The sequence below is a fragment of the Meles meles genome, chromosome 1, assembly GCF_922984935.1.
Source record: "Meles meles chromosome 1, mMelMel3.1 paternal haplotype, whole genome shotgun sequence".
Classification (NCBI taxonomy): Eukaryota; Metazoa; Chordata; class Mammalia; order Carnivora; family Mustelidae; genus Meles; species Meles meles.
In genome coordinates, this window is record NC_060066.1 from 15,746,068 (window position 1) to 15,770,694 (window position 24,627).

At 42.6% G+C, this 24,627-nt stretch overlaps 2 protein-coding genes across 3 annotated transcripts in view; one reads left to right on the forward strand and one right to left on the reverse strand.

The window, feature by feature from the left end:
* The window catches only part of NSMCE2 (NSE2 (MMS21) homolog, SMC5-SMC6 complex SUMO ligase), a 214,123-nt gene extending 203,511 nt beyond the window's left edge, over positions 1-10,612 (reverse strand). For both annotated transcript variants that reach the window (XM_046015910.1, XM_046015903.1), the window contains exons 1-2: positions 10,505-10,612; positions 7,009-7,179 (exon numbers count right to left, since the gene is read on the reverse strand). In XM_046015910.1, the coding sequence (XP_045871866.1) occupies positions 7,009-7,165 (157 nt within the window). In that variant the 5' untranslated portion in view covers positions 7,166-7,179; positions 10,505-10,612. The remainder of the gene's footprint in view (positions 1-7,008; positions 7,180-10,504) is intronic.
* Positions 10,613-10,683: 71 nt separating this feature from the next.
* WASHC5 (WASH complex subunit 5) overlaps positions 10,684-24,627 on the forward strand; it is a 61,221-nt gene continuing 47,277 nt past the window's right edge. Inside the window, exons 1-7 of the mRNA XM_045998615.1 lie at positions 10,684-10,848; positions 16,555-16,864; positions 17,327-17,472; positions 18,430-18,514; positions 19,115-19,215; positions 21,256-21,448; positions 24,182-24,334. Coding sequence (XP_045854571.1) covers positions 16,679-16,864; positions 17,327-17,472; positions 18,430-18,514; positions 19,115-19,215; positions 21,256-21,448; positions 24,182-24,334 — 864 coding nt within the window. The 5' untranslated portion in view covers positions 10,684-10,848; positions 16,555-16,678. The remainder of the gene's footprint in view (positions 10,849-16,554; positions 16,865-17,326; positions 17,473-18,429; positions 18,515-19,114; positions 19,216-21,255; positions 21,449-24,181; positions 24,335-24,627) is intronic.

Here is a 24,627-nt window from a genome sequence, read left to right on the forward strand (position 1 = left end):
TACCAGCAGACAAAATTTATTTTCTAAAAAGGAAACGGATGTTTCAAAATCGATCCTAAAGTCTGCTCTCCTTCTGTCATCTCTGCCCAACATTAAACTAGCCTTAATTCTCCCCAATGATCAAAGATACATGATAAAATGCTAGCCTGGTTTTTAAATCTCATCGAGTGATCTCAACTCAGTGTTTTCTGTATTAGTCATTTTCATACCCTATTAGGTCACTAAAACCTAACTCACGCCTTTGCTCCAAAGATAAAAAAATAGAATCAACAGAAAGATTATTCTCAAGAGCCTAGAAACTCAGACAGTATTCAGATACTATACATACTCTGTTTCAAAAACTGAAAGACGACTCATTTACTATTTCAGAAAGTGACATCCCATTGTGAACAGGAGAGCTTAGCAAACAGGAGAGCACAGCAATCAATGATTTCCACACATTCCATCATTCAGAGAAACCATGCCAACTTTCAGGTTGTTACAGTCAGTGGAAGAAAGAAAATCTGGAGGTGCTGGGATGGCTGGAAATTTATGGGGGGAGGATGAACAGCCACAAGAGGTGAGACAAGGCAAATGACCACCTGAAGTTTCTTCTCCCCAGCTCTTAAAGAGGAAACTACTCAACTTTCTGCCTGAGGAAGCCAGTAGGAAAGGGAAGCACATTCTCCACCTTTCTAGCTCCTAAAACTGCCCCAAACACAATTAGCCCTCTAGCAGAAGGACCAAGTGACCTATGCATGTGAACAGAATGTGTAAACCTTTTTAGAGAGGTTTTTAAACGTAATCAACAACAAAATCAAGATTCAGTAACTTAGAATAACAACTAACAAAGCTGCGGTGTTTACTTCTGTCTTGTGACAGGGTCTATGTGTATCACCAGTCAATGAAAATGAGTAGCCTGCATAATTGAAAACGAAGGTAGTGGAAATAATACGGTTGGTTCTTCCTCATTCCTGGAAGAGTTCATCTTAAAATGTAACCTTAACAATCCTATAGTTTCTCTGGTCTGATATAGTCAACATATGTTTGTTTTCTTAGATATACGGAATAACTCGGGCTCTAGGCTACAACATTCCAACCATTTAGTGACTGTTCCTTTTGCCCAATCTTCAAGTCCGCTTTCAACAGCGTCCCTAAGGCCGCTGGCTACCGCATAAGAAGTATTCTGGTGCCACCTAGTGGTGCATGTTTCCGGCCAAATAGGCAATGAGGTAAGACTAGGTCCTCAAAGTCTGGCGCCAAGTGGATCAGCAGCATCACCATCAGCATCACCGGATAACTTGTTAGAATTGCAAATTCTTGGGCTCAACAGACCCGCTGAAACTCTGGTGGTGGGGTCCCACAATCTGTATTTTAACCAGCCCTCTAAGTGGTTCCGATGCAGGTTTGAGAACCATTGAATTAATTAGCTCTTACACAAAAATTAAATGCCAAAGTCTTAAAAAACGAGGTTTACAAATAAACAGAAGTGCTCAATTTCTTATTTTGGAAAACAAGTTAATTGTCTATATAGTGGATCCAAGTATCACTATTTGGAGAAGAGTCCTCAAAGACACTTATTAAATAATTTATATATGTTCAACACCTGATGAATATCAAGCCTCTGAAAATGTGAGAGGAACTCTCGGAGGTCTCTGCCCCAGGACACCAGGTTCAAAGGGAAGATCAGACATTAACAAAGCAAAATACAATATAAATGCAAAAACATCCCCATGAAACAAAGAAAAAACATTAAGTGGTTTCAGGATATGAGGATATGGCATGTTACCATCGTAAGTGGGGGAAGGGCTCATCTGGGAACACACGAAAAGCCAAGGAGGAAGAATACTGGTGACTTTTAAAGATATTTCTTTTATTTTTTTTTAAAGATTTTATTTATTTATTTGAATTAGAGTGAATTAGAGAGAGCACATGAGCAGAGGAGAGGGAGAAGCAGGTTCCCCTGCTGAGCAGAGAACCCAATGTGAGACTTGATCCCAGGACCCTAGGACGATGACCTGAGCCAAACACAGACACTCGACAGACTTAGCCACTCAGGCGCCCCAAGATAGTTCTCTTTTTAAACATTTATTATCTATTTATTTGAGAGAGAGAGAGAGGGAGAGCACACGCACAAGTTGGCGGAGGGGCAAAGGGAGAGCAAGAGAGACAATCCTCAAGCAGACTCCCCACTGAGTGCAGAGCCCCACAGGGGCGGGATCACAGGACCCTGAGATCACTACCTGAGACAAGATCAAGAGTTGGATGCTTAACCAACTGAGCCACCCAGGTGCCCTGAATACTGCTAATTTTAATTTTTAAATTAATAACCATCTATCCCAATGATAACGGATGCCACAGAAAAGTCCACTGTATGGGGGCGCCTGGGTGGTTCAGTGGATTAAGCCGCTGCCTTCGGCTCAGGTCATGATCTCAGGGTCCTGGGATCGAGCCCTGCATCGGGCTCTCTGCTCCGCGAGGAGCCTGCTTCCTCCTCTCTCTCTCTGCCTGCCTCTCTGCCTACTTGTGATCTCTCTCTCTGTCAAATAAATAAATAAAATCTTTAAAAAAAAAAAAGTCCACTGTATGTATCTGCGCTGTGCAATTGTGTTACAAAGTAATCAGGAGGAAAGCAGATCTGATAAAGCCTTGCTAAATTGTTTATTTTCTATTTAAGTCTTAGAGGAAAACTTGTTTATCAAGTAGCAACTTAAAATACCTAGGGTTCAGTAAGAGCAGTCCCATAATTTATCTAAGATTGCATTTCTTTAAATTCAGCTTTACAGGGGCATCTGGGTGGCTCAGTCCGTTAAGTGTTAAGTGTCTGCCTTTGGCTCAGGTCATGATCTTAGGTTCCCAGGATGGAGCCTGCATCTGGCTCCTGGCTGAGCAGGGATCCTGCTACCCCTCTCTCTCTACCCCTCCTCCCCCTGCAAATAAATAAATAAAATCTTTAAATTCAGGGGCGCCTGGGTGGCTCAGTGGGTTAAGCTGCTGCCTTCGGCTCAGGTCATGATCTCGGGGTCCTGGGATCGAGTCCCACATCGGGCTCTCTGCTCAGCAGGGAGCCTGCTTCCCTCTCTCTCTCTCTCTGCCTGCCTCTCTATCTACTTGTGATCTCTCTCTGTCAAATAAATAAAAAATAAAAATCTTTAAAAAAAAAATCTTTAAATTCAGCTTTATAGCATGCTCTTCTTTGGAAAAAAAAAAACCTCTCAATTTTAATATCTATTTACTCAGAGTTACATATTTCGAAGTAAAAATCAAACAAAAACTGGATCAAGAAATCAAAACGGCCACCTCCTCACTGTTGACATTAAGTGCCATTCCTTACTCTGTGGCTCAAACTGCAAACCAATCATTTAGGAGGGAAAAAAAGCAACTCTAAAAAGCCAGCCTTGCAAACCCAAGCGTCTAGTATGACCGGCAACATCAAAGACATGAATACAGGGGGCATAAGTGTATAAAGGAAGTTCAAAGACTTGCTCTCTTGATTAGTTTTCATTTTGTACTTTTAAAATATTACTTTAAATATACAGAGACCAACTTTTTCATTCTAATATTTTAAGAGCAACTGCCCTTCATAGGATGCAGTTTCTGACAAAACTGTTCTTCTCAAACCTTTCCTGCACTGACATAGAGGCATAAGGAGAGGCCACAGCTGGACCTACATTAATATTTCAGAATGGGGCCATTCCTCGATTTTATCTAACTAAACTTAAAGGGCTTCTGAAAATGTAATTGCTTAAAGATGATCATCACGACAACAATTTTGGTAAATGAAGTCAGTACTTTTGCCTCAGAAAGCAGAAAGGTATCTAAAAATTCAAAAATCTGAAAAATAAGCCCCAGCTACTCGAAAAATCTCCTACTGTGAGAAATTCCATTTTGCAATTAGGTAAATAAGAAAGTACTCCCACGGGGTGCCTGAGTGGCTCAGTGGTTTAAGCCGCTGCCTTCGGCTCAGGTCATGGTCTCGGGGTCCTGGGATCGAGTCCCGCATCGGGCTCTCTGCTCGGCAGGGAGCCTGCTTCCCTCTCACTCTCTGCCTGCCTCTCTGCCTACTTGTGATCTCTCTCTGTCAAATAAATAAATAAAATCTTTAAAAAAAAAAAAAAAAAAGAAAGTACTCCCAGAATACCAACACATTTAGAGAAAAAAAGAGATATGGTATCAGTTAAACACCACAGACTATAATATAACTCAGGGAAAAGCGATCATTTCAAATGAGCTAGAAGTTGAATGGGGACAGCAACCTGCTTTAGGAATATGCAACCAAAACAGTACACATCACCCCCCTCCAAGTGTGTGGCAACAAGAATCCCCTGGATCAACAATTTAATAATATAGTAACAAGAGATTCACAGTACAAAGTGAGAAAATGATACCTACGTGATCACCACCACCTCGTTCTAGCAAAGCTCATTTGTGATGAAACTGGGGAACCCAAAAGGTAAACAGAAAGGGTACCCATCTTACAAGGCTAAGAGGAAAAGGGAACAGGTCTGCTACGAAGGTGATTCATGGACTGTCACACATGCTCTTCTGCACTTTAATTTCCCCCAAGCCCTTCACTGCTGTCCAACAGCACAGTCAACTGGTTCAGACTCCAGCTCTCTTCTCTTAGGGCTGAAGATTTTATGATGACTTTTATCCAGGTCTCCTACCAAAGCTAAAGCCAAAGATCTGAAAATAGACTACAGATCAGGCTGGGAAGGGTTAGATCTAGAGAAGCTACCCAATAAACATTATGAGTGACTTTGGCTGCCGGCCACGAATGAATGATGGGCCTGGAATCAGATGTCTTGCGGTGAAGCACTAGAAAGCTGGACAAAATATATGAGACAGCACTTTCAGACAGTGGGACCACAGGCAGAGCAGAACCGTGAGCCCCCCAGAAAGGGACAAACAAGTTAGGTAAGTCCTGCATTCGCCTGCCTCCCTGCACGAGGGAAGAGGAAGCCAAGCAGAGAAGGAAAGTCTTGAAGGACCAAGGAGACAGAGACTGGAGTTCAGGGAAGCTAAGACAACAGGGGTTTTCAAGACAGAGAACCAAGAGGGAGCTACCGCAAAGAGAGACAGTGCTCTAGGGATCTGCAGAGATCTCCTCAATCCTAAACCACTGAGAAACAATTGCTGGGAGCTGTAAAGTGAACAATTCCCTGAACTCACACAGAACTGGGAAACATTCGAATTCTATCCAGCAGAGTGGAGCTATCTCACAGAACCCTCTGGGCAGTCGACAAAGATGCAGAAAGGCCAAATTCCAGAAGCAGGTTAAAGTGGCCTTAAAATAAATTGACACTAACTTGACCCGCACTAATGAAATCTAACAACCAGCCTGGAAAGGATTGGTGTAATCCACAAATTACTTTGATGCCTGCCAAAAGAAACGCCATAATTCTTTATTGGTAGACAACAAAATCCAAACACTCAACAACATAATATACATAATGTCCATGGGAAGAAGTAGCGACAGGAATGACGGAATTAGCAGAGGAGGATATTAAAACAACTATTATAAATATGCTCCATATACTCAAGAATATAGAGGAAAACATGAACACAATGAAGAGAATAGAAGATTCTATTTCATTCTTTTTTATGTCTAGAGTTGAAAAATCCAGTATCAGAAATTTAAAATTCATCGCGTAAAAATTAACAACAGAGACTGCAGAAGGCAAGAACAATGAACCTGAAGACATAGCAACAGACACTATTAAAGCTGAAGCCAGAAAGAAAAAAATACCTGAAAAAAAAAAAAATCAATCAAGCCTCAGTGACTTACAGGACATTATCAAGCTGTCCAAAATACATATAATGAGAGTCCCAGAAGAAGAGGGTAGGGGAGAGACGACAAAAAACTATCTGAAGGGGCGCGCCTGGGTGGTTCAGTGGGTTAAAGCCTCTGCCTTCAGCTCAGGTCATGATCGCAGGGTCCTGGGATTGAGCCCCGCATTGGGCTCTCTGCTCCACCGGCAGCCTGCTCCCCCCCACCCACAACTGCCTGCCTCTCTGCCTACTGGTGAGCTCTCTCTGTCAAATAAATAAATAAAATCTTAAAAAAAAAAAAAACTATCTGAAGAAATAGTGGCAGGAGTGCCTGGGTAGCTCAGTTGGTTGAGCATCCAACTCTTGATTTTGGCTCAGGTCAGGATCTCAGGTTAGTGGGATCCAGCCCTGTGCAGGGCTCTGCACTCAGCATGGAATCTGCTTGAGATTCTTGCTCTCCCTTTGCCTCTTCCCCTGCTTGCACACGCACTCTCTCTCTCTCTCTCTCACAATAAGTTAGAAAAAAAAAAAAAAGAAATAGTGGCAGAAATTTTTCTGAATTTGATCAAAACTACAGGTCCACCAGTCCATAAAGCTTAAGGAACACTAGACTGAAAAAACAAAATCACACAAAGTCATATAACAATCAAATTGCTAAAAACCACATAAAATACTGTTGCTCCCCCGCCTCCAAATATAAAATTCAAAAAACCCTAATCCAAAGACAGCAAATTAACAGCTTTCTTAATCTTCTGATTGAAAAATGTTGACAAAGTTCATCAAAGCTCAATTTTTCTATTTTGGTAGAGGCCTTCCTGTGCCTGTATCCCTAACATAACCTTAGTCTGTCTACCACTTAAGTAGTGAAGCATGAACAGAGTTAAACGAATGCAAAATAATTTTATTATAATTTTATATTAACGCATTTGCATACCTTACAGTTCACAATGTCACATTCTTTAGATTGTATGCTCCTTGAGATCAGGAACCTTATGGTTTAGCCTGCAAAATTTCTAGTATGGTTTCTACTGGCACATAACTATCTGAAGACAGATGAATGAGTTAAGCTCATTTTATCCTCAGTACATGGTTATGTGTTATATAGAACAAGATGAGAAAAACGATGCCCAGAGAGATTCAATGACTGTCCCAAGAACACTTGAGAGGTGGGCAGTATCTCACATCCCTAGAGTGATCCCTCCTTACAGGGTTATCCCAAAGTAGACACAAACGAAGTAACTTTTAATTGTTACTTACTCTGAGTTTCCACCAGATCCAAGGCAACACTAGAAGCTGTATCCATTCCAGAGCTGATACAGGACTGGAAGTTTTTCAAAGAGGAGAGAGCAGATTCTATACCACTGAAGGATATAAAACCAGTTGAACCTGAACTTGAACTGGAACGTCCGGGCATCTTGAAATTATTACCTAAGTTTTCAAACACAATGAAATAGGATTTAGGAGTCAGAAGAATAATGGAATAGAAAAATAACACTGCTGTAAACGTCCCTAGGAATGTATCTAATAGCCCACAAATGCCACCATATTATATACTTTCTATATCCATGGAGGGGACACGAAAGCATTGTGCTGTCATGTGGGCCACCAAACACAGATGCACCCAATACATGGGGAAGCTAATGTTTTCATTTTTCAAAGGAGGGAGAATACTCTCTTTCAAAATATTCCCTGGTTCTCTGAAGAATTCAACAACAGCATAGTTCTCAAAAACCTAAAACTTGAAGGGGTTAGAAAAAATAGACTACTTGTATGATCTATTTTTCTAAAAACTGAAAACAGTAATAATAAAATAGTTTAATCGGGAGAACTTCAATACCTGTAATTTTTAATGTGCCTGACACATATGGATATTTAATTCTGAAAACTGTAAATATATAAATATAAATAATCAACACATATTATATATAGATACTGTATATATTCCTGACAGTCCTCTGGGTTCTAACAGATTTACAGACTTGGTTAGATCCCAGATTCTGTCAGTAAAAGCAGAATTTATCTACATTGTAGAGTAAAATATGAGGGCGATATGGAATAAGGGTCAAGTATACAGCTTCTAGAACCAGACTATCTGAATTCAAAGCCTGATTTTCCTGGTTAAGTAACTGAATGACTTCAGGCAAATTATTTAACCTCTCAGCGTTTCATTTTTCCCTTCTTAAAATTGGAATCATGCAGCACCCACCTCCACGATTACTGTGAGAACAGAATGGGATAAGGTGTATAATAAAACACTCAGAATAATGTCCAGCATGTGGAAGCAAATATTAACATCAACTTCATCATTATAACCCTGTAAAAGCAAGAATACGGAGTAGTGCTTGAGAGAATGGACACTGAACAGAGATGCTTGGAAATTCGGTCTCATCCATACCTTTTATAATTGCACGTCCCTGTTTAAGCTGCTTGCCTTCTCTACCTTCAGTCTGTTCTTGTGTAAAAGGAAATAATCCTATCTATTTCACAGCATTTTGGAGGATAAATTAAATGTAGTTTTCTAAAACTTGTCTGATCTTAAGAATCAGTTGAAATGCTTTTAAAAATATAAATTTATATATAGGTACTATCTCAGACCTACTGAACCAAAGTCCCTGGTGGACACTCTGAGGAAAACTGTATTTTTATGAACTGCCCCCAGGTGATTCTTAAAATCAAACAAGTATGGGAAACACTGAGATAACTGTATCTCCCCCCAAATTTTATGTTGAGAGCCTAACCCCCATTGTGATGGTAATTAGAAATGAGGCCTTTGGGAGATCATTAGGTTTAGATGCCCTGAGGCTAGAGCCCTCAGGAAAGGATTAGTGTCCTTATTAGGAGAGGAAGAAACACCCCAGTTCTCTCTCTCCACCAAGTGAGGACATAGCAAGAAGGGGGGGTGACTGAGAGCCAGAAAGAGGGCCCTTATCAGCATCCAACCATGCTAGCTCCCCAATCTCTGACTTCTAGTCTCCAAAAGTGTGAAAATAAATTTCTGTTGTTTAAGCCACAGTCTACACTACTTTTTAACAGCAGTTGGAGCTAACAAAACACAAGATGTATATAAGGAATAATATAATCCAGGCTAAGTGGGGAGTGTGTACCACATAGAAGCTATCTTTATTATGTGCATGCAAAATTCACATTACTCTAATGAAACTCTACATTTGCAGAGATCTGGGCAAAACTTCCTTCTGTAACTCTGGAGTATTTCCAGGGAGAAGATTCAGAATGAGAAGCAAAGGGAATCCATGGAGTAGAGCCACTTTTCCCTCTTTCTCCCACTAAGCACAGCTAAGTACATAATTCACAGCACACCCCCCTTCCCCAAAGAATCATCTGGCCCAAAAATGTCAATGATGGGGTGGTTGAGAAACCTTGGGTTTAAATCAACCTCCTCTTGGAGGCTTCCCCAGTAACAATAATCTCTTTGTTCCCTGTACCTATGGTTTCCAAGAAAGTTTAAAACAGGGCTTCCTGAGTTTTTTCCCAAGCATGTTATTTTGCCTCCACTAACAGGCCTTGTCTTTGGCCATTCTGGCTGCTGTAACGAAACACCAGACTGGGTGGCTTATTTATAAACAACAGAAATTATCTCTCACAGTTCTGGAGGCTGGGAAGTCCAAGACCAAGGTGCCAAAAAGGTCAAGTTCTGGTGAAGGCCCTCTTCCTGGTACAGAGGCCCCATGCCTTCTCACTCTTTGTCTTCACACAGTAGAAGGTGCAAGGGAGCTTTGAGGAGCCTCTTTTACAAAGGCACTAATTCCATTCAGGAGGGCTCCACCCTCTTGACCTAAGCACCTCTCCAAGGCCCCTCGTCCTAATACCATCACACTGGTACTAGCATCTCAACATATGAATGAGGTAAGCCGAAAGACCCACAGACTCAGACCCCAGAAGGTCTAAGATTGGCTTCAGGCAAGGAGCAGTTAGTTATTACTGTTTCCTTCTCTCATCTTTCTGCACAGCACAGTGATAGGCAAAGAGCAAACAATGTATAGACATTCTGCTGAATCTCCTTCAGATCACAGGGGCCTGTACAAGTCCAGGCAGAGCTGTCTCCTTCTTCAAGATGCAAGGATCCGTCTTTCTTTACGAAACCTTCTCTTATCCATATACACAATAGCTTGCTTCCTCCCTCATGCTACTACTATCCCTCTCTCTCCCTTACACACACACACTTTTTTATACAACCCAGTAAAACTCATCACAATCATCTGTTCACACGACTGGCTGTCACTCCTTCACCCAGCTTATACTAGAACTCTGACACGTTCCACAGCAAACAGCTCCCCACACAAAACAGGCAATCAATAAAGAACTGAGGAGGGTCACCACAGTAACAGCGACCACCTTTCCGAGGTCCCCTACGGTGCGCCATAACCTGCTGCCTGGCGCTTCACTCTCTTTATCGCTAAGGTTCTCAACCATTTCTAGAAGAGAAAAGGGAAACTGAGGCCCAGAGAGCTTATTTGAACGACTTGATCGAGGCCCAGCTTTTGAAGACAGCTCAAACCACATTACCTTGCATCAATAATTCGTTAACTTTCCCCCACTCGGATCGCAAGATGGAGAGATGACGTCTCAGGGAGGGAGGCAGCCTGCGCGAGCCTCCCTGCTCGACGTGCAAAGAGCCAGGCAGGACCACAGCCCAGGCGGACAGACCCCAGCTCCGGGCACCCGCGGAGCGTCCGAGAGGGAGGAGACACTTTCCGCCACCCTCGCCATCGCCACCCCCCAGCCTCTGCCTTACCTGGACGCCCGACCCAGCTGGTCTCGCTGCACCCGGACTGCCCACACAGGACCCCAACTCCTTCCTCAACTCCCTTCCCCAGTCGCTGAAACTATGAGCGCGGGCTCGGGCGTCATCAGCCGTCGCCCGCCAGCGGTCACATGACGCCCCGCCCCGCTCTCCGCCCCTCTGGTCATGTGACCGCCAGGGGAGCCAGAGGCGGAAGCTGGGGTCCCGCCGGCTGGCGATCGGGGGCTGCGGAGAGAGGGGTACTCGTGCGGAGAGGGAGGGGTCGGGACCCGGGTGCCGACCTCGCCCGCGATCGACGGCCGCACATGTGCGCACTGGCGCGGCCCGGGTGACAGGTGAGTTGGGGCGGGATGCGCTCTCGGTTGCGTCCCTCTGCCCCTCCCCAGCCCCGGGCCGCGCCGCGCGGGCCGGAGGGACGTTTGTGGCGTGGGGTGCTGTCTGGATGCAGAGCCCTGTTTGGAGGACTAAGGGGCCTCCGAGGGCGGGGCTGCAGTCCAGGCTCTCCACCTCCACATAGGTGGAAATGATTACCCACGCTGTCTGGGCTCTTTGGGAGGTGATATTCAGCTGCTTGGCCCGCGTCTGATCATTCCATGTTCTCAGGAGCCGTGCTGGGTAGACCTTGTTATTCCTGCATTTACTCTGGAGAAAGCGGAGCGATTGGCGAGGGGCTTTAGAGTCTGATGGACCTGGGTTTGAATTCTAGTTCTGCCGTCGGCTGTGAGTTTGAGCAAGTCATTGTTCCCTCTGTGCACCTTAATTCCCTCACCTGTGTCACGCTGGTGCCAAAGTTCTCTGCATTTCGGAAAATAGTTCCGAGGGTCCTGACTGGTTTAAGGGACGGTTGAAAACATAACCAAGTCACGGAGCCCGTAATAGAGCTGGATTTCCCGATTCCAAGTGCATGGAGTTTCCTCCAACATAGGTGATGGGGTCATGAGAAGGGACGGAAAGGTGTTTCTGCCTCTCCCCACAACCAGGAGCACCTTACGTTTTTCCATCTCCTGTCTTTTCCAGGATTTATGAGTGGGACTGGAGTGATCAGGCTTGTTTCAGAACTTTTCTGGAAGAAAGTTGCCAGTCACTTTTATCTTGATAAACAACCATTACATTTTGTTCCTGGTAATGGATAAGTGGAGACCAGTGCTTCCTTCTTTATGGAACTGAGGTTTTATGAAATGATAAAAATAGACCTATCTTCTTTTGTCCTCTGAGTAGGGCACACAGTGGTTTGTCCCAGGGCAATTTTTTTTTAAAGATTTTATTTATTTATTTGACAGAGAGAGAGAGAGATCACAAGTAGGCAGAGAGGCAGGCAGAGAGACAGGAGGAAGCAGGCTCCCCGCTGAACAGAGAGCCCCATGTGGGGCTCGATCCTAGGACCCTGAGATCATGACCTGAGCCAAAGGCAGAGGCTTAACCCAGGCGCCCCCCCCCACCCAGGGCAATTTAATTTCCTTCAGATTTCAGTTCTGTACTTACTGGGTAATTGGTAAATGATGCCGTGCTGCATTCTTGAAAGATGTTCTCCTTTGTCTAGGCTTATTTTTCCAAACTGCAAACCACAGCTCCATACCAAATTCTTTAAAATAAGTTATGGCTGCTTTGGGGGGTGCCTTGTAAAAGAAAAGTAGGAAATTGAGTAGGCTCTCTGGTTTCATTTCACGCCATGTAGTAATACCATCTATATGGAGAAAAGCTGGTCTTTATGAATTTTCTTCATTTCTAGTACCAAGAGAACCACTAAATGAAGATTTAATATAAGTTCTTCTATAGTGTTTACCTGTACCTCATTCTAGAGTGATTTTTTTTAAATCTCAACTAGTCTTAGCACCTTCTGTAAAGCCACTGAATTCTGAGATCACGGCAACTCCATTAGACGTCTTTAATGTTGGTTCTTAGGTTCTGTTCTTTATGGCAAGTTTTTAAACCAGCAGTGGGGTATCTACGAAATACTCTGACCAAATAATATTATGAATGTTGCCTAGAGTGTAAGGATTTTAAGAATTAAAATAAGCGGTAAACAGAAGTCTTGACTTATGTCATTATTCCAGGCCTAAGCGAACCTGACAGTCTGCATGCAGGTGCTGAGTGTATCTGTTCATCCTTTGGTGGGGTTGGGGGGGTGGAGAAGTCAGGTAATGTTATTTTGCTCTAAGGTATTTTCTCCATGGTCCTAGTGTCTATCCTGTATTGAGATCCAAAATCTGGTAGCAGTGACCAGTTAAACATAGCTTGTTCGTCTTACAGGTGTGTCCCCGAGTTTCATCCTGCTTAGGCCTGGGTCTTCAGAGGACTTTAGTGACTTTTTTTTTTCCCATTTGTCATTATTTTCCCCCTTCCCTTGTATCACTTTCCCAGCCAGACCATTCTATTGCAAAAAATGGGATGAAATTGGGGTGCCTGGCTGGCTCAGACAGTAGAGCATGTGGTTTTTGACCTCAGGGTGAGTTCAAACCCCACGTTGGGGGGTAGAGTTTACTTAAAAAAAAAAAAAAAGAATGAAAAAAATGAAATTATCTGAAATTCAGCGTGTTAGAGATCAGTTTGGCTTAACAAGTAAACATCATGAGAAAATGAAAGGACTTGTTAATAATTTATGCCTTAATGTGTACTAAAGGATACCTTCATGAGACAAAGTTCTAGACAACCGTAGTGGCTTCTCAGCAATCCCTGCTCTTGGACTAACCCCATCCACCTCCTCTGATCTGCACGTCTATCCTTTGTTCACTCTGCACTAGCCACATCAGCCACTTGGCTGTTCCTTAAGCACATTTAACACATGGCTGCCCTGGGGCTTTTGCATTTACTTGTAAACCTGCCTGGAATGCCCTTCTTCCTGATGATTACCAATTGTAAAATACCAATCTACCCCAAAACCTAGTGGGTTAAGACAAAAGAAAAAAATATATATCTGTTGGCTGATGGTTTCTGTGGTCAGGAATCGGTGATGTGGCTTAGCTAGGTGCCTTTGGCTCAGGGGCTCTTGGGAGGTTTAGTCTGGCTGTGAATAGAAGCTGTCATCTTATCTAAGGCTCAGCTGGGGTTCTGGAGGGTTCCATTTTCAAGCCCATTCAAGTGGTTGTTGGCAGGCCTCTCATTCTCTCATCACTGGGCTCTCTTACAACATGACAGCTTCCTTCCTCCAGAACAAACAAGCTAGGAAGGATGCCCCAGCCAGAAGTCACCATTTTTTAGTGATCTAATCTCAGAAGTCGTATCTTTCGTATCTGCCTTATTCTGTTCCTTAAGAGTCAGTAAGTCACACTCAAGCAAAGGGACCCACCCAGGGCATGAACAAGGAGATGGAGGTCATCAGAGATTGTCCTCGGGGCAGCTCACCACACTCAAATACCCTTCCTGCTTGCTTCCTCATTTCCTTCTGGTCCCTGCTCAAATATCTTACCAGAGAGGCTTTCACAAACTTCGTAAAACAGCACACACTCCATCTCTTTATCATGCTCTTTCTTCACAGCAGTGATCACGGCCTGATACATAATGCAATTATTTATTATCTCTTCCCCACTCCCAGCAGTATGCAGGCTTTATGCGAGCAAGAACTTGGTTTTGTTCACTGCAGTATCCTCGGGTCCTAAAACCATGCTTGACACCTAGGAGGCACTGGGTGCATATTTGTTGAATGAATGAGTCTATGTCAATGCTTCCACCTATAAGAATCCAAAAGGCAACTAGCAGTAGATAACCCATAAAAATAGTTCATTTTACAAGGATTACAGAGGTTGGTAGTGCCACAGTTGAATCAGCGAGTCAAGAACATCAACAAGAATTTAGATCCTTTCTCTTCTTCAAAACTACCACCAGTAGGTTTTTGCCCTTTTTTCTTTTAGGCTTGTCTCGGGACCTTGCCTTATCAGGCAAGATGTGGTCATTGGACCACGTTCAAAGGCAAGAAAGAGAGGGCTTAGCCAGAGGAAAAAGAGGAATTTCTCTTCAGGCTTCTTTCCTTGTAGCAAGAGGAAAAAGAATACATTTCCCGTAAGGTCTACCATACACTTCTTTTTGTATCTCGTTGGCTGAAATTGAGTCACATGTCTAACCTACTTTCAGGGGCTTTGGGAAAGTAAGGACCCACTTGTTTCCTCCTCTATAGGAAGAAGGGAAAAGGAGGGAAGAAGTCCTTGTTGGAGAGCCAACAACATCCCAGTAAATTAAACCATTCCTCAGTATTGAATCAATAATAAGAGACTCACAGAAGGGAGAAAGGAAACCTTTAAGGGTTATACAAAGCTTCCAGGTACTAGATAATGATAGTAGGTAGCTCAACATGAGCAAACTTTGAACATATGTGACAGGGGTTGGGGTGTGTTTTACTAGGACTGCAGAGGAAGCCCCCCTCCTGTCAAAAAAGTCTCTCCACATCTGGTTTTGTGTGCGGCGAAGTCCTCATTATTTCATTGTTCCCTATTTGAGTCCCCGCAGCTGGATTACGTGTGAACATAAAAGTTGACATTGACATTGACATAAAAATTATAATGAGGGCTTCTGGGTGGCTCAGTGGGTTAAGCCTCTGCCTTCGGCTCAGGTCATGATCTCAGGGTCCTGGGATCGAGTTCCACATCGGGCTCTCTGCTCGGCAGGGAGCCTGCTTCCTCCTCTCTCTCTCTCTGCCTGCTACTCTGCCTACTTGTGATCTGTCTGTCAAATAAATAAATAAAATCTTTTAAAAAAAATTGTAATGAGTTGACCACTTAGAAGCTTATTTCTTCTTACTCAGATATTTGTGTCCTAAAGGGTCTAATAGGTTGAATTCTTATATTTTTGTTGGTCATTCATCTTAATGTTAATGTCATGTTAATAGAACACAGTACCAGTACAAAATTCAAGTGCAAATCCTGGGAAGTACACAGGCCTTCATGAAGCTGAAAAATAATTGAGGCTTCCCTGAAGTTGACCACAGTGACCTAGCTAAATTAACAGTTAGAGAAGAGAAACACAAAAAAGATGACGACAAAATGAACATTGCCAAAGATAAGGATTTGAAAAAGAGTTGGGAGAAGACTTTGGGAAAATGAATGCTACCTTGAACATTTTTTTACAAAAATTACCTTTTTCTAAGATCGTGCTATGAAAGTCAACCATGGAGTATAAGATACTGTATTATCAAAGTCACAATTTGGTGAAATCAACTTTTGACTCATTCTTGGTTTGTTCGTCGAATAAGGATATAATTGTTGCAATTTTACCCTAAATTTTGTTAGGTGTGAAACTTACTTTCATAAGTTTTAATGGTATCATTCCGAGATATCTTTCTAATCAAAACTTTTCCACAGCTTAACCCGAGATACTTGCCCCTATTTTAAAGTCACTCAGTATTCCTCCGGCGTGTATTAGCCCTGATAACAATGGCCTCCTCTACCTGACATATGAGAAAAACATTTTTAAAAGTTGTTCTCTTGCCTAATTCTGGTGGATTTGAAGACACAGTTCTCTTTTTCCAAAGGTAAAACAAGTGTTAGCAAAGGTAGAACAACTCCTGTAAGGAAAACTTAATAATCAGTGCCCAATTTAGGGCACATTGGTAGCGCAAATGCTCAGTGGGTTCTCTCAAGCTCAGGGATCAGCTTCATCAGGTCTTTTCTCATGGGAAGAAGTGGATAAGGGATCAAGAAAAAGGCTGAGTGTACACTGAGCAAAGTCCCTCAACATGGAAAAGTAGAAGAGTGAAGAGTGGAGGATAAATGGCCTCCCCTCATATTGGAACTCATTGTTTCTTTTCTTTTCTTTTTTTTTTTTTTTTAAGATTCACTATTTGAGAGAGAGAGCATGAGCTGGGGGTGGGGGAGGGGGAAGGGAGAAGGAAAAGCAGACTCCCCGCTGAGCAGGGAGCCCGATGTGGGACTCGATCCCAGGACCCTGGGATCATGACTTGAGCTGAAGGCAGACACTTACCTGACTGAGTCACCCAGGCGCCCCTCTTGTTTTAATTTTTCTTAAGTGGGTTAGGGAGGAAAATCAAATGGATATGTTACACGCACTCCCTTTATAAATAGAGATTTTTATACTTTTCTTTTGGGATACAGGTTCTTGAATGGAGCAGCCAATTGTCAGCAGACCTGGATTCATCTCGTGATTTACAGACCCCAGCTCTGAGCCCGTGAAACATTCCTACCAGCCAGGCCCTGAATAGAGTACATCCTCCCCACCATGTTGGACTTTCTAGCTGAGAACAACCTCTGTGGCCAGGCAATCCTCAGGATTGTTTCCTGTGGCAACGCCATCATTGCCGAACTTTTGAGGCTTTCTGAGTTTATTCCTGCTGTGTTCAGATACAGAGACCGAGCTGATCAACAGAAATATGGAGATATCATATTTGATTTCAGCTATTTTAAGGTAATCTTCCTTCATAGCATTTTTACCACCATATCGTCCGTAAAAGCATGCTTTCCCTGGGAGCCATGGTCTGAAAGGTGAAGTAATTATGGAGAAACAGTTAAAGAGGAAAGCTTTTAAACCAAATTTAATATCAGCAGACTAACCGGAAAATAATATAAAAGCATCGTGTGGAAGCCCTAATATTATCAAACTTTTAAGAAGATAACTTTGGTATAATGTACTTCACAACCGAGTACCCCACACTTAAAAGCTTGTGAATCATGGTTCCAGTTCAAGTTCATTTCTTTCAAAGGATTTTGCATCTGGGCTTCTGTTTTCTTCATTACTTTCTGTTGCTCTGCTTTCAATTTTCGATATCCCTTTGAAGGCAGAAGAGCAAATTTTTAAAAGGCTATTTAGAAATTTTACCCACAAGTATGCTTTTATTGCCATTTCACATAAATGTGTTTTTCTTCTCAGGGTCCAGAATTATGGGAAAGCAAGCTGGAAGCTAAGCCAGAGCTACAGGATTTAGATGAAGAATTTCGTGAAAACAACATAGAAATTGTGACCAGATTTTACTTAGCATTTCAAAGTGTGCATAAATATATTGTAGACTTAAACAGGTATTGATCACTTCAGCAATAGCTTATTCTGATAGTAAAGAGTGGGAAAGGGACATGCTAGAAAATGAGCATCTTTCTCAGTTATCATACCCTCTCCCCACCTCTCCCATACATAATTGTCTTTCCTTCCTGTGGCACTATTCATCTGAAGTATTTTAGAGTTTTATCATGCTTTCCTGCTCTTGTGAAGTAGTCTGATAATCGTGCTTTGTGCTGTCACACGGCTTGCTTTCTTTATTTTCACTGACATATAGTTGACACACAGTGTTTCATTAGTAGCCGTTGTACAGCCCGGTGATTGGATAAGTCTGTTTGCTCTGCTCCCCGCAAGTATGGCTACTCTCTGTCCCATGCAGCGTATCTCACGACCATTGCTGCGTTCCCTGTGCTGTACTGTTCACCCCACGACTTTCTCATTCCCTAACTAGAAGCCCGTACCTCGCACTCCCCTCGCCCACTTTGCCCATGCTCCCCCATTCCTTTCCCTTCTGGCAACCATCAAACTGTTTCCTATATTAAGTCATGTAGGTTTCAATCCTGTAGTTTGTGACTGTATTTTAATATCTTATATATGAAAAGTGGAGAGAAAGGAACTTATTTTTATAGGCTTGGTAACCATAACTTCCTTCTTACCCTAACTACACAGTATTCTCTTCGTTTCAGCTTTTAAACTAACTATTGCATGGTTTGATAGCATGACTCCTCTAAGATATTTGTAATTCATAAATTAAGACTAGGGACTACTCGGAGTAGCCAGTGTTAGCAGCCTGTGGCCTGAAATGACTGTGAGTTCCAGCTCACAAGTTCATTCTCAAGAGCACGAAGGGCCACAGACTATTTGAAGGCCAGGAGGCCTGGTATCTTGCCTCATTGTTTAAAAAAATCTTTACATTCCTTCTTCAAAGGTGTTCAGGTTTTCATTAGAATGAATAACTTGCTCTGGGGTTTCATTTCTAGATATCTAGATGATCTCAATGAAGGTGTTTATATTCAGCAAACTTTAGAAACTGTGCTTCTCAATGAAGATGGAAAACAACTTCTAGTAAGTAATAGTAACCATTTAAAATAGAAAGTCAAGAATGTCCAGCTTAGCGTCACTTTTTTCCCTTAAGTCCCAAAGACATGCAAAGTACCCTACTTTAAAGAGAAGCAAAATAAACTGACAGTTATCTTCTTCCAGTCAACAGTATCTGAACTTAGAACATAGCAGACTGAACAGAATTACAAGTGAGTAGAACTCACGTGGAGGTTATGAGCTTCCTCAGTGTAACAGTCTTATCTTCTTTCTCTTTCTCATCCCAGACATCTAGCTTTAGAAAGTAGTACGTAATATCGTTTCAGAAATGTTTGTTAAATATGTAAAGGATTTAGAGGGACTCCCTTTGGGGTCCCTAGCCAAATAGCTAAAGTAGGCCACCTGAAAGGTAATGACTGCGAATTAAAATGTATTTCACATACACTTTTCAAAGCCCATTCTGTACAGAAGGTGAGAACCCTTTGGGGAAACCTGCATTCTCCTTGTAATATAAAGCTTTCAGGAGGAAAGGGAACAACACGATTCTTTTTAATTAACCCTCATCAGCCTTATTCCATAAGAATGTATACTCCTGTGAGTTTGGCCACCTTCTTCCTGTCTTCGTAGTGTGAAGCACTGTACTTATATGGAGTTATGCTGCTGGTCATCGATCAAAAGATTGAAGGAGAAGTCAGAGAGAGAATGCTGGTGTCTTACTATCGATACAGGTATCCTGGGGCTAGGACTGCATCCTCCCAAAGCTTTGCTATTGGTAAAATGCACTGAAGGTTTCCATACTACTTGTACTGGGAACAGCAGCAATATGATCTAGAATGTTCTGAACATAGTGTAGAACTGTAATGATTACTCTATATTTTACATCATCATAATATAGACTATATGTCGCATAATCTATATATGACATATAAAAGAGCTATATACTGTAGATTATTAGAAATATATAGATTATCATGTCCATGATGGTACCTCAGTTTAAAAAAAAATAAGGAATCTGAAGTTTCTTTACCTTAAAGATAGATAAATTTGGGAATTTTGGAAGTCTAATGAATACCCTTTTTTTTTTTTCAAGTTTTTAAATATTATTCCTGGGCAGATGTAGGGAAATGAGTATGTTTTCTGTTGTCATTTTTAGGTTGATGACTTTGAAAAGGTATCACTCCAAGTTAGGAAGTGAATTTATAAACACACACACACACACGGCAACAGACACAACAGCACGTATCACAATCATGTGTTTTGTATGTTTGTATCGAGCTGCGACATCAAGAAATTGGGTCTTTAAATCAAAAGCCACCTCAAAGCTCTGTTATTCCAGTATTTACCACGCAGGTTTCAGTTTGTTAAATTCATGAGTCAAAACTTGGATTCAAGGTCAATGTTAAAAATAGTCACGATTCAGAGAAGAAACAGATGATAAGCAGGAATCAGGAACCTGAGTTAAAAGATGGCACAGACTAGAGTGAACATTCTTAAACATAGAAATTAAGGTAAAATAAATAGGGCAAAGGGGCAGATCCTCAAGAGAGAGGGATCGTTGGAGACATCATCTCTTCAGCAGCAGCTGGGACTGCCGCCACCCCAGCCTGACATTCCCCTCAGGCTACTCAACTACCCTGTTTGCTTTGGCTTCATGCATATGTGAGGAGAGCGTGATTCATTCACAGCAGTTTGACCACAAGCTCTTTTAACATCCGTGTTTTTTAAAATGAACTTTGAGTGGCCTTGCCCATATTTCCAAAAGTACATGGAAAAACAAAAGCAGTACATAACATCAAGAAGAAGTGAAAAAAAAAAAAAAAGAAAGAAGAAAAAAAAAGTTTGTTTATCAAGCCCAGCTCTGACAATCCAGCTTTGTCCGCTTGGGTACAACAGCTAATTCATTAGAATGTACGACTCCATTACTGAAATGACACCGAACAGTTGTAAGGCAGAGTTGTGGGGAAGGAGATTCTTATATCAAATAGGAGGTCATCTTCAAGTCTTAGATTCTTTGGGTCTCTCCGAGGGATTACTACTCCACACCCCCCTGAAAACCAGAGATGTTTTGACTAAATCTCCATAGAAGGCGCACCTTGCCAAAAAAGAACCAGTTACTGCGTGCCCCACTCTAAGTTGACATCACCTTTTAAAACTATTTTCTAACTTACAAAATGTGGGTGCTGATTCATGTTCTTTATCTGCGACTCTGAAATCTTTATCTGCGACTCTGAAAAAATATATGCCTGTGTACACACACACACGTGCACATAGGAACTCCTTTGGCAGCAAAGCTGATCTAACCTGAAATCATCTAGAGTCAAAACCTGAGCAGAGCAGACCAAAGGCTCTCAGTAGTCCTCATTGATCTCACTTGCGTGACTGTTCATAAATCTTACTGCAGAAATACTGATGTGTTGATCGTGTGATGCCAGTTGAGACCCAGTAGAGTATCATATCATATATGCCCTGCTAACTTCTTTTATTTGGAAAATGCTGTAATCTGAAGCAAATCCAGATTTTAGAAAAGCGGTTGTGGACTTTCACAAAGAACGAACTATATATACGTATAAGAACCCATTTTTTGTATGTGCTGTAACAGGCTTTTTGAAAATGTAATTGTGACTCTTAGGGACAGAAATTGACCAAAAATCTTATCTGAAACTATGTAAGTCAGGTTATAATGAAATTTTGCTTTTCTTTTTGGCTTGTGAGTTTCTAATATGTGCCATTTGTCTGGCCCTTTATTTCCCATTGTGAACATGGCTCAGTGCTGCTCGATCTTCTGCTGATTCAAATATGGATGATATTTGTAAGCTGCTCCGAAGTACAGGTTATTCCAGCCAACCAGGAGCCAAAAGACCACCCAACTACCCTGAGAGTTATTTCCAGAGAGTGCCTATCAATGAAGCCTTCATCAGTATGGTCATTGGCCGACTGAGATCTGATGATATTTACAACCAGGTGGGCATTAAATCTATCAAGATCTTAGCAGTTTCAAAGATGTATTTTGTTTTCCTCCTCAAATTACTCCTTCCCTTCCTTCTTCCTCAAAAGAATAAAAGCAGCTAAAAATTTTCAAATTTGGGGAGCTGTACTATGGGATGGTAAAAGGGGGACAATAATTTGGGCAGAATTAGAGACTTCAGGGGGAAGATGGCATTTGATCTGTATTTGGAAAAAAGATGCATTCTTGCAGTCATTCATTCAAGAAAGAGTTATTGAGTGTGTATGACGAGCTGGCTGATGGGATCCACTTCTGATGAAGGCAGGCCATGGTCCCTGCCCATAACGAGCTTGTAGCTGAAGGACGAAGATGGATAACTAAAGGAATTACAGCAGAGTAAGGTGAGTCTTAGCTTAGGAGAAGTAGAAGGGACCATCCAGCATACAACAGGGGCAGCCAGATTACTGTGGGTGGTGAAGGAGGCACGAGGGCGGGTCCAGGCAAGAAGACAGCCTGCACAGAGCTCTGAAGCCCCGTAGCATTTGGAATTTGCCTTACTTTTCTCCCCAGTATGTGTATCATTCACTTAAGAGGATACCAAAGAAAATTGTCACGTGACTTCATTTTCCTGAAGAAAATATAATTTTAGAGTCACCTGACTGGCTCAGATGGTAGAGCATGGAACTCTTGACCTCAGGGTTGTGAGTTCAAGCCCCATGTGGGGTGTAGAGATTACTTCAAAGTAAATTCTTCTTTTTTTTTTTTTTTTAGATTTTATTTATTTATTTCAGAGAGAGAGTGAGTATGAGAGAGGAGAGGGTCAGAGGGGAAGGCAGACTCCCTGCTGAGTTGGGAGCCCGATGCAGGACTCGATCAAGGGACTCTGGGATCGTGACCTGAGCCGAAGGCAGACAGTTAACCAACTGAGCCACCCAGATGCCTCCAAAGTAAAATCTTAAAAAAAAAAAAAAAAAAACGAAAAAACCCCACATAATTTTATGTATTATATATTTTTCTTACTAGAATAAGAATTAGACCTGTAATAACTGGGTATCATTTGTTACACAGCACAGCTGCTATGTACAGGTAGCCCGTTGGTTTCCTTTATGAATATGTTCAGTATAAATAAAAGAGGTTTTTGTGTTTTTTTTTTTTAAAGAGTTCAAAAGCAAAAGCTACCTACAGATATTGGTCTTTATAATATCTGTCGACATTGAGAATTAGTATCAACCAGAATCATAGTAGGTTTTCTCATAAACCATTTTCTCTTTCCTCAGAACAGTCCTACAAAGTGGGTAACATTGTCCTAATGTTGCTGTTGAGGAAAAATATGGCGTAGGGAGTTTAGTGCTTTTCACGAGGTCATGTAACTAGGTGACAGAACCATAATTTGAACTCAGGTCTGTATGACTTCGAAGACCACACTGCTTCACTGTCTCTCTTTACCCCTTCTGCCTCGTACGTGCTCCGTGTGTCAAGGCAGTGTGTTTGCGTTTTCTCATTGCCCCTTGACCTTCATTAAGGGCTTGCACTGGGGTCGTGCCATGTGTCCACCCCACTCTGCCCTGTACCTCCCCCATCCCTGGTCATGGCTGATTGGTGGGGGGGTAGATGCTTGACCCAAGATGGACCAAGTTCACTTTCACCAGGTAACTTGGAATTGGGCCCAAGAAACAAATGTCTGATGTGGCTTTACTTGCAACATGCAAGGGGTAACCTCATTCTGCCCTGTGTAAGAACAATCCGGGGAGAGGGGCGCCTGGGTGGCTCAGTGGATCAAGCCACTGCCTTCGGCTCAGGTCATGATCTCAGGGTCCTGGGATCGAGCCCCACATCGGGCTCTCTGCTCTGCAGGGAGCCTGGTTCCTCCTCTCTCTCTGCCTGCATCTCTGCCTACTTGTGATCTCTTTCTGTCAAATAAATAAATAAAATCTTTAAAAAAAAAGAACAATCTGGGGAGAGAGAGTGGGGACAACAGTGAAGGCTTTCTGGTTCTCAGCTTCCTGAGGCCGGGCCACATTCCTGCCCGCAGGTTCCCTACGACATTGTTGTGTCTGCCCTTGTCGCAGTGTCCTCCTTTCCTGTTTGTAGTCCTTGAAGTGATACATGCTATGGGCAGCTAGGTTCGTAACCCATGAGGCAGTGGAGTCCTAGGACGCACCAGCACCGAAAAGGGAGGCAGAAGGAGAACACCCAGCAGAGCAGGGCGACGAGAGAGAGTGGAGTCTGGGAAACTAGAGGAGAGAAGTGAAGGGAGAGTGTGAAAAAGAGGCCATTGAATGGAGGGTCTGTGAGATGACGAGTGACTTGAAGAGACTCCAGGTGCTAGGGCAGGCCAAGCTTCAGTGAGCTGCAGGATAAACTGGGAAGTGAGAAAATGGTGGCAGGGTTTGGGGTCTGTCAGCACTGAGAGGATGTCTGTGATAGACACAGAAGTGGACCACTCTCAGGACACAAGGGGTCAAGACAGTTTCGTTTCTTTTTCTTGTTTTTTGTTTGTTTTTTTGTTTTTTTTGAAGAAAAGACTTCAAATTGCAGCAGAGTCAGGGGTCGGAAGGAAGATGAGCAGTAAGAAGGCAGGCCCTGGTTACATGGTATTCCTTGCGGTGCTGCCCTCTGAGAATTGCTCCCAGGGCCCAGGACCCCCTGTTGGGAGACAGCCATCCTGGAACCTGGTCGCTTACCCAGCACACGCATGAATTCAGATGTCACCAACAGCTGCCTCTTTGGGGGGGTTGTGTGCTTCACAGGTCTCCGCATACCCTTTGCCCGAGCACCGCAGCACGGCCTTGGCGACTCAAGCCGCCATGCTGTACGTGATCCTCTACTTCGAACCTTCCATTCTTCACACGCACCAGGCAAAGATGAGAGAGATTGTGGACAAATACTTTCCAGATAATTGGGCAAGTATTACTATCAGTCTTATTTTTCTCCTCTGTAATAACCTTGTTAGGGAACCGATTTTCTGTTCTTTTGGCCTTTAGCCAAAAGAGGTCATAATGTTGTAACTAATGAGACATACAGTCACTTAGCTAAAATTACTATAGGTATGTTGAGAATCTTAGAAATCATAACATGAAGGGATCAGTCAGGAAAACTTCCTGAAGAACCCACAGGTTTTTTTTTCTTAAAATGATACTGTCAACATAAAACCATGTATTCAAATGTATCTTGTTTTAGTTGCTGAGATTGTAAC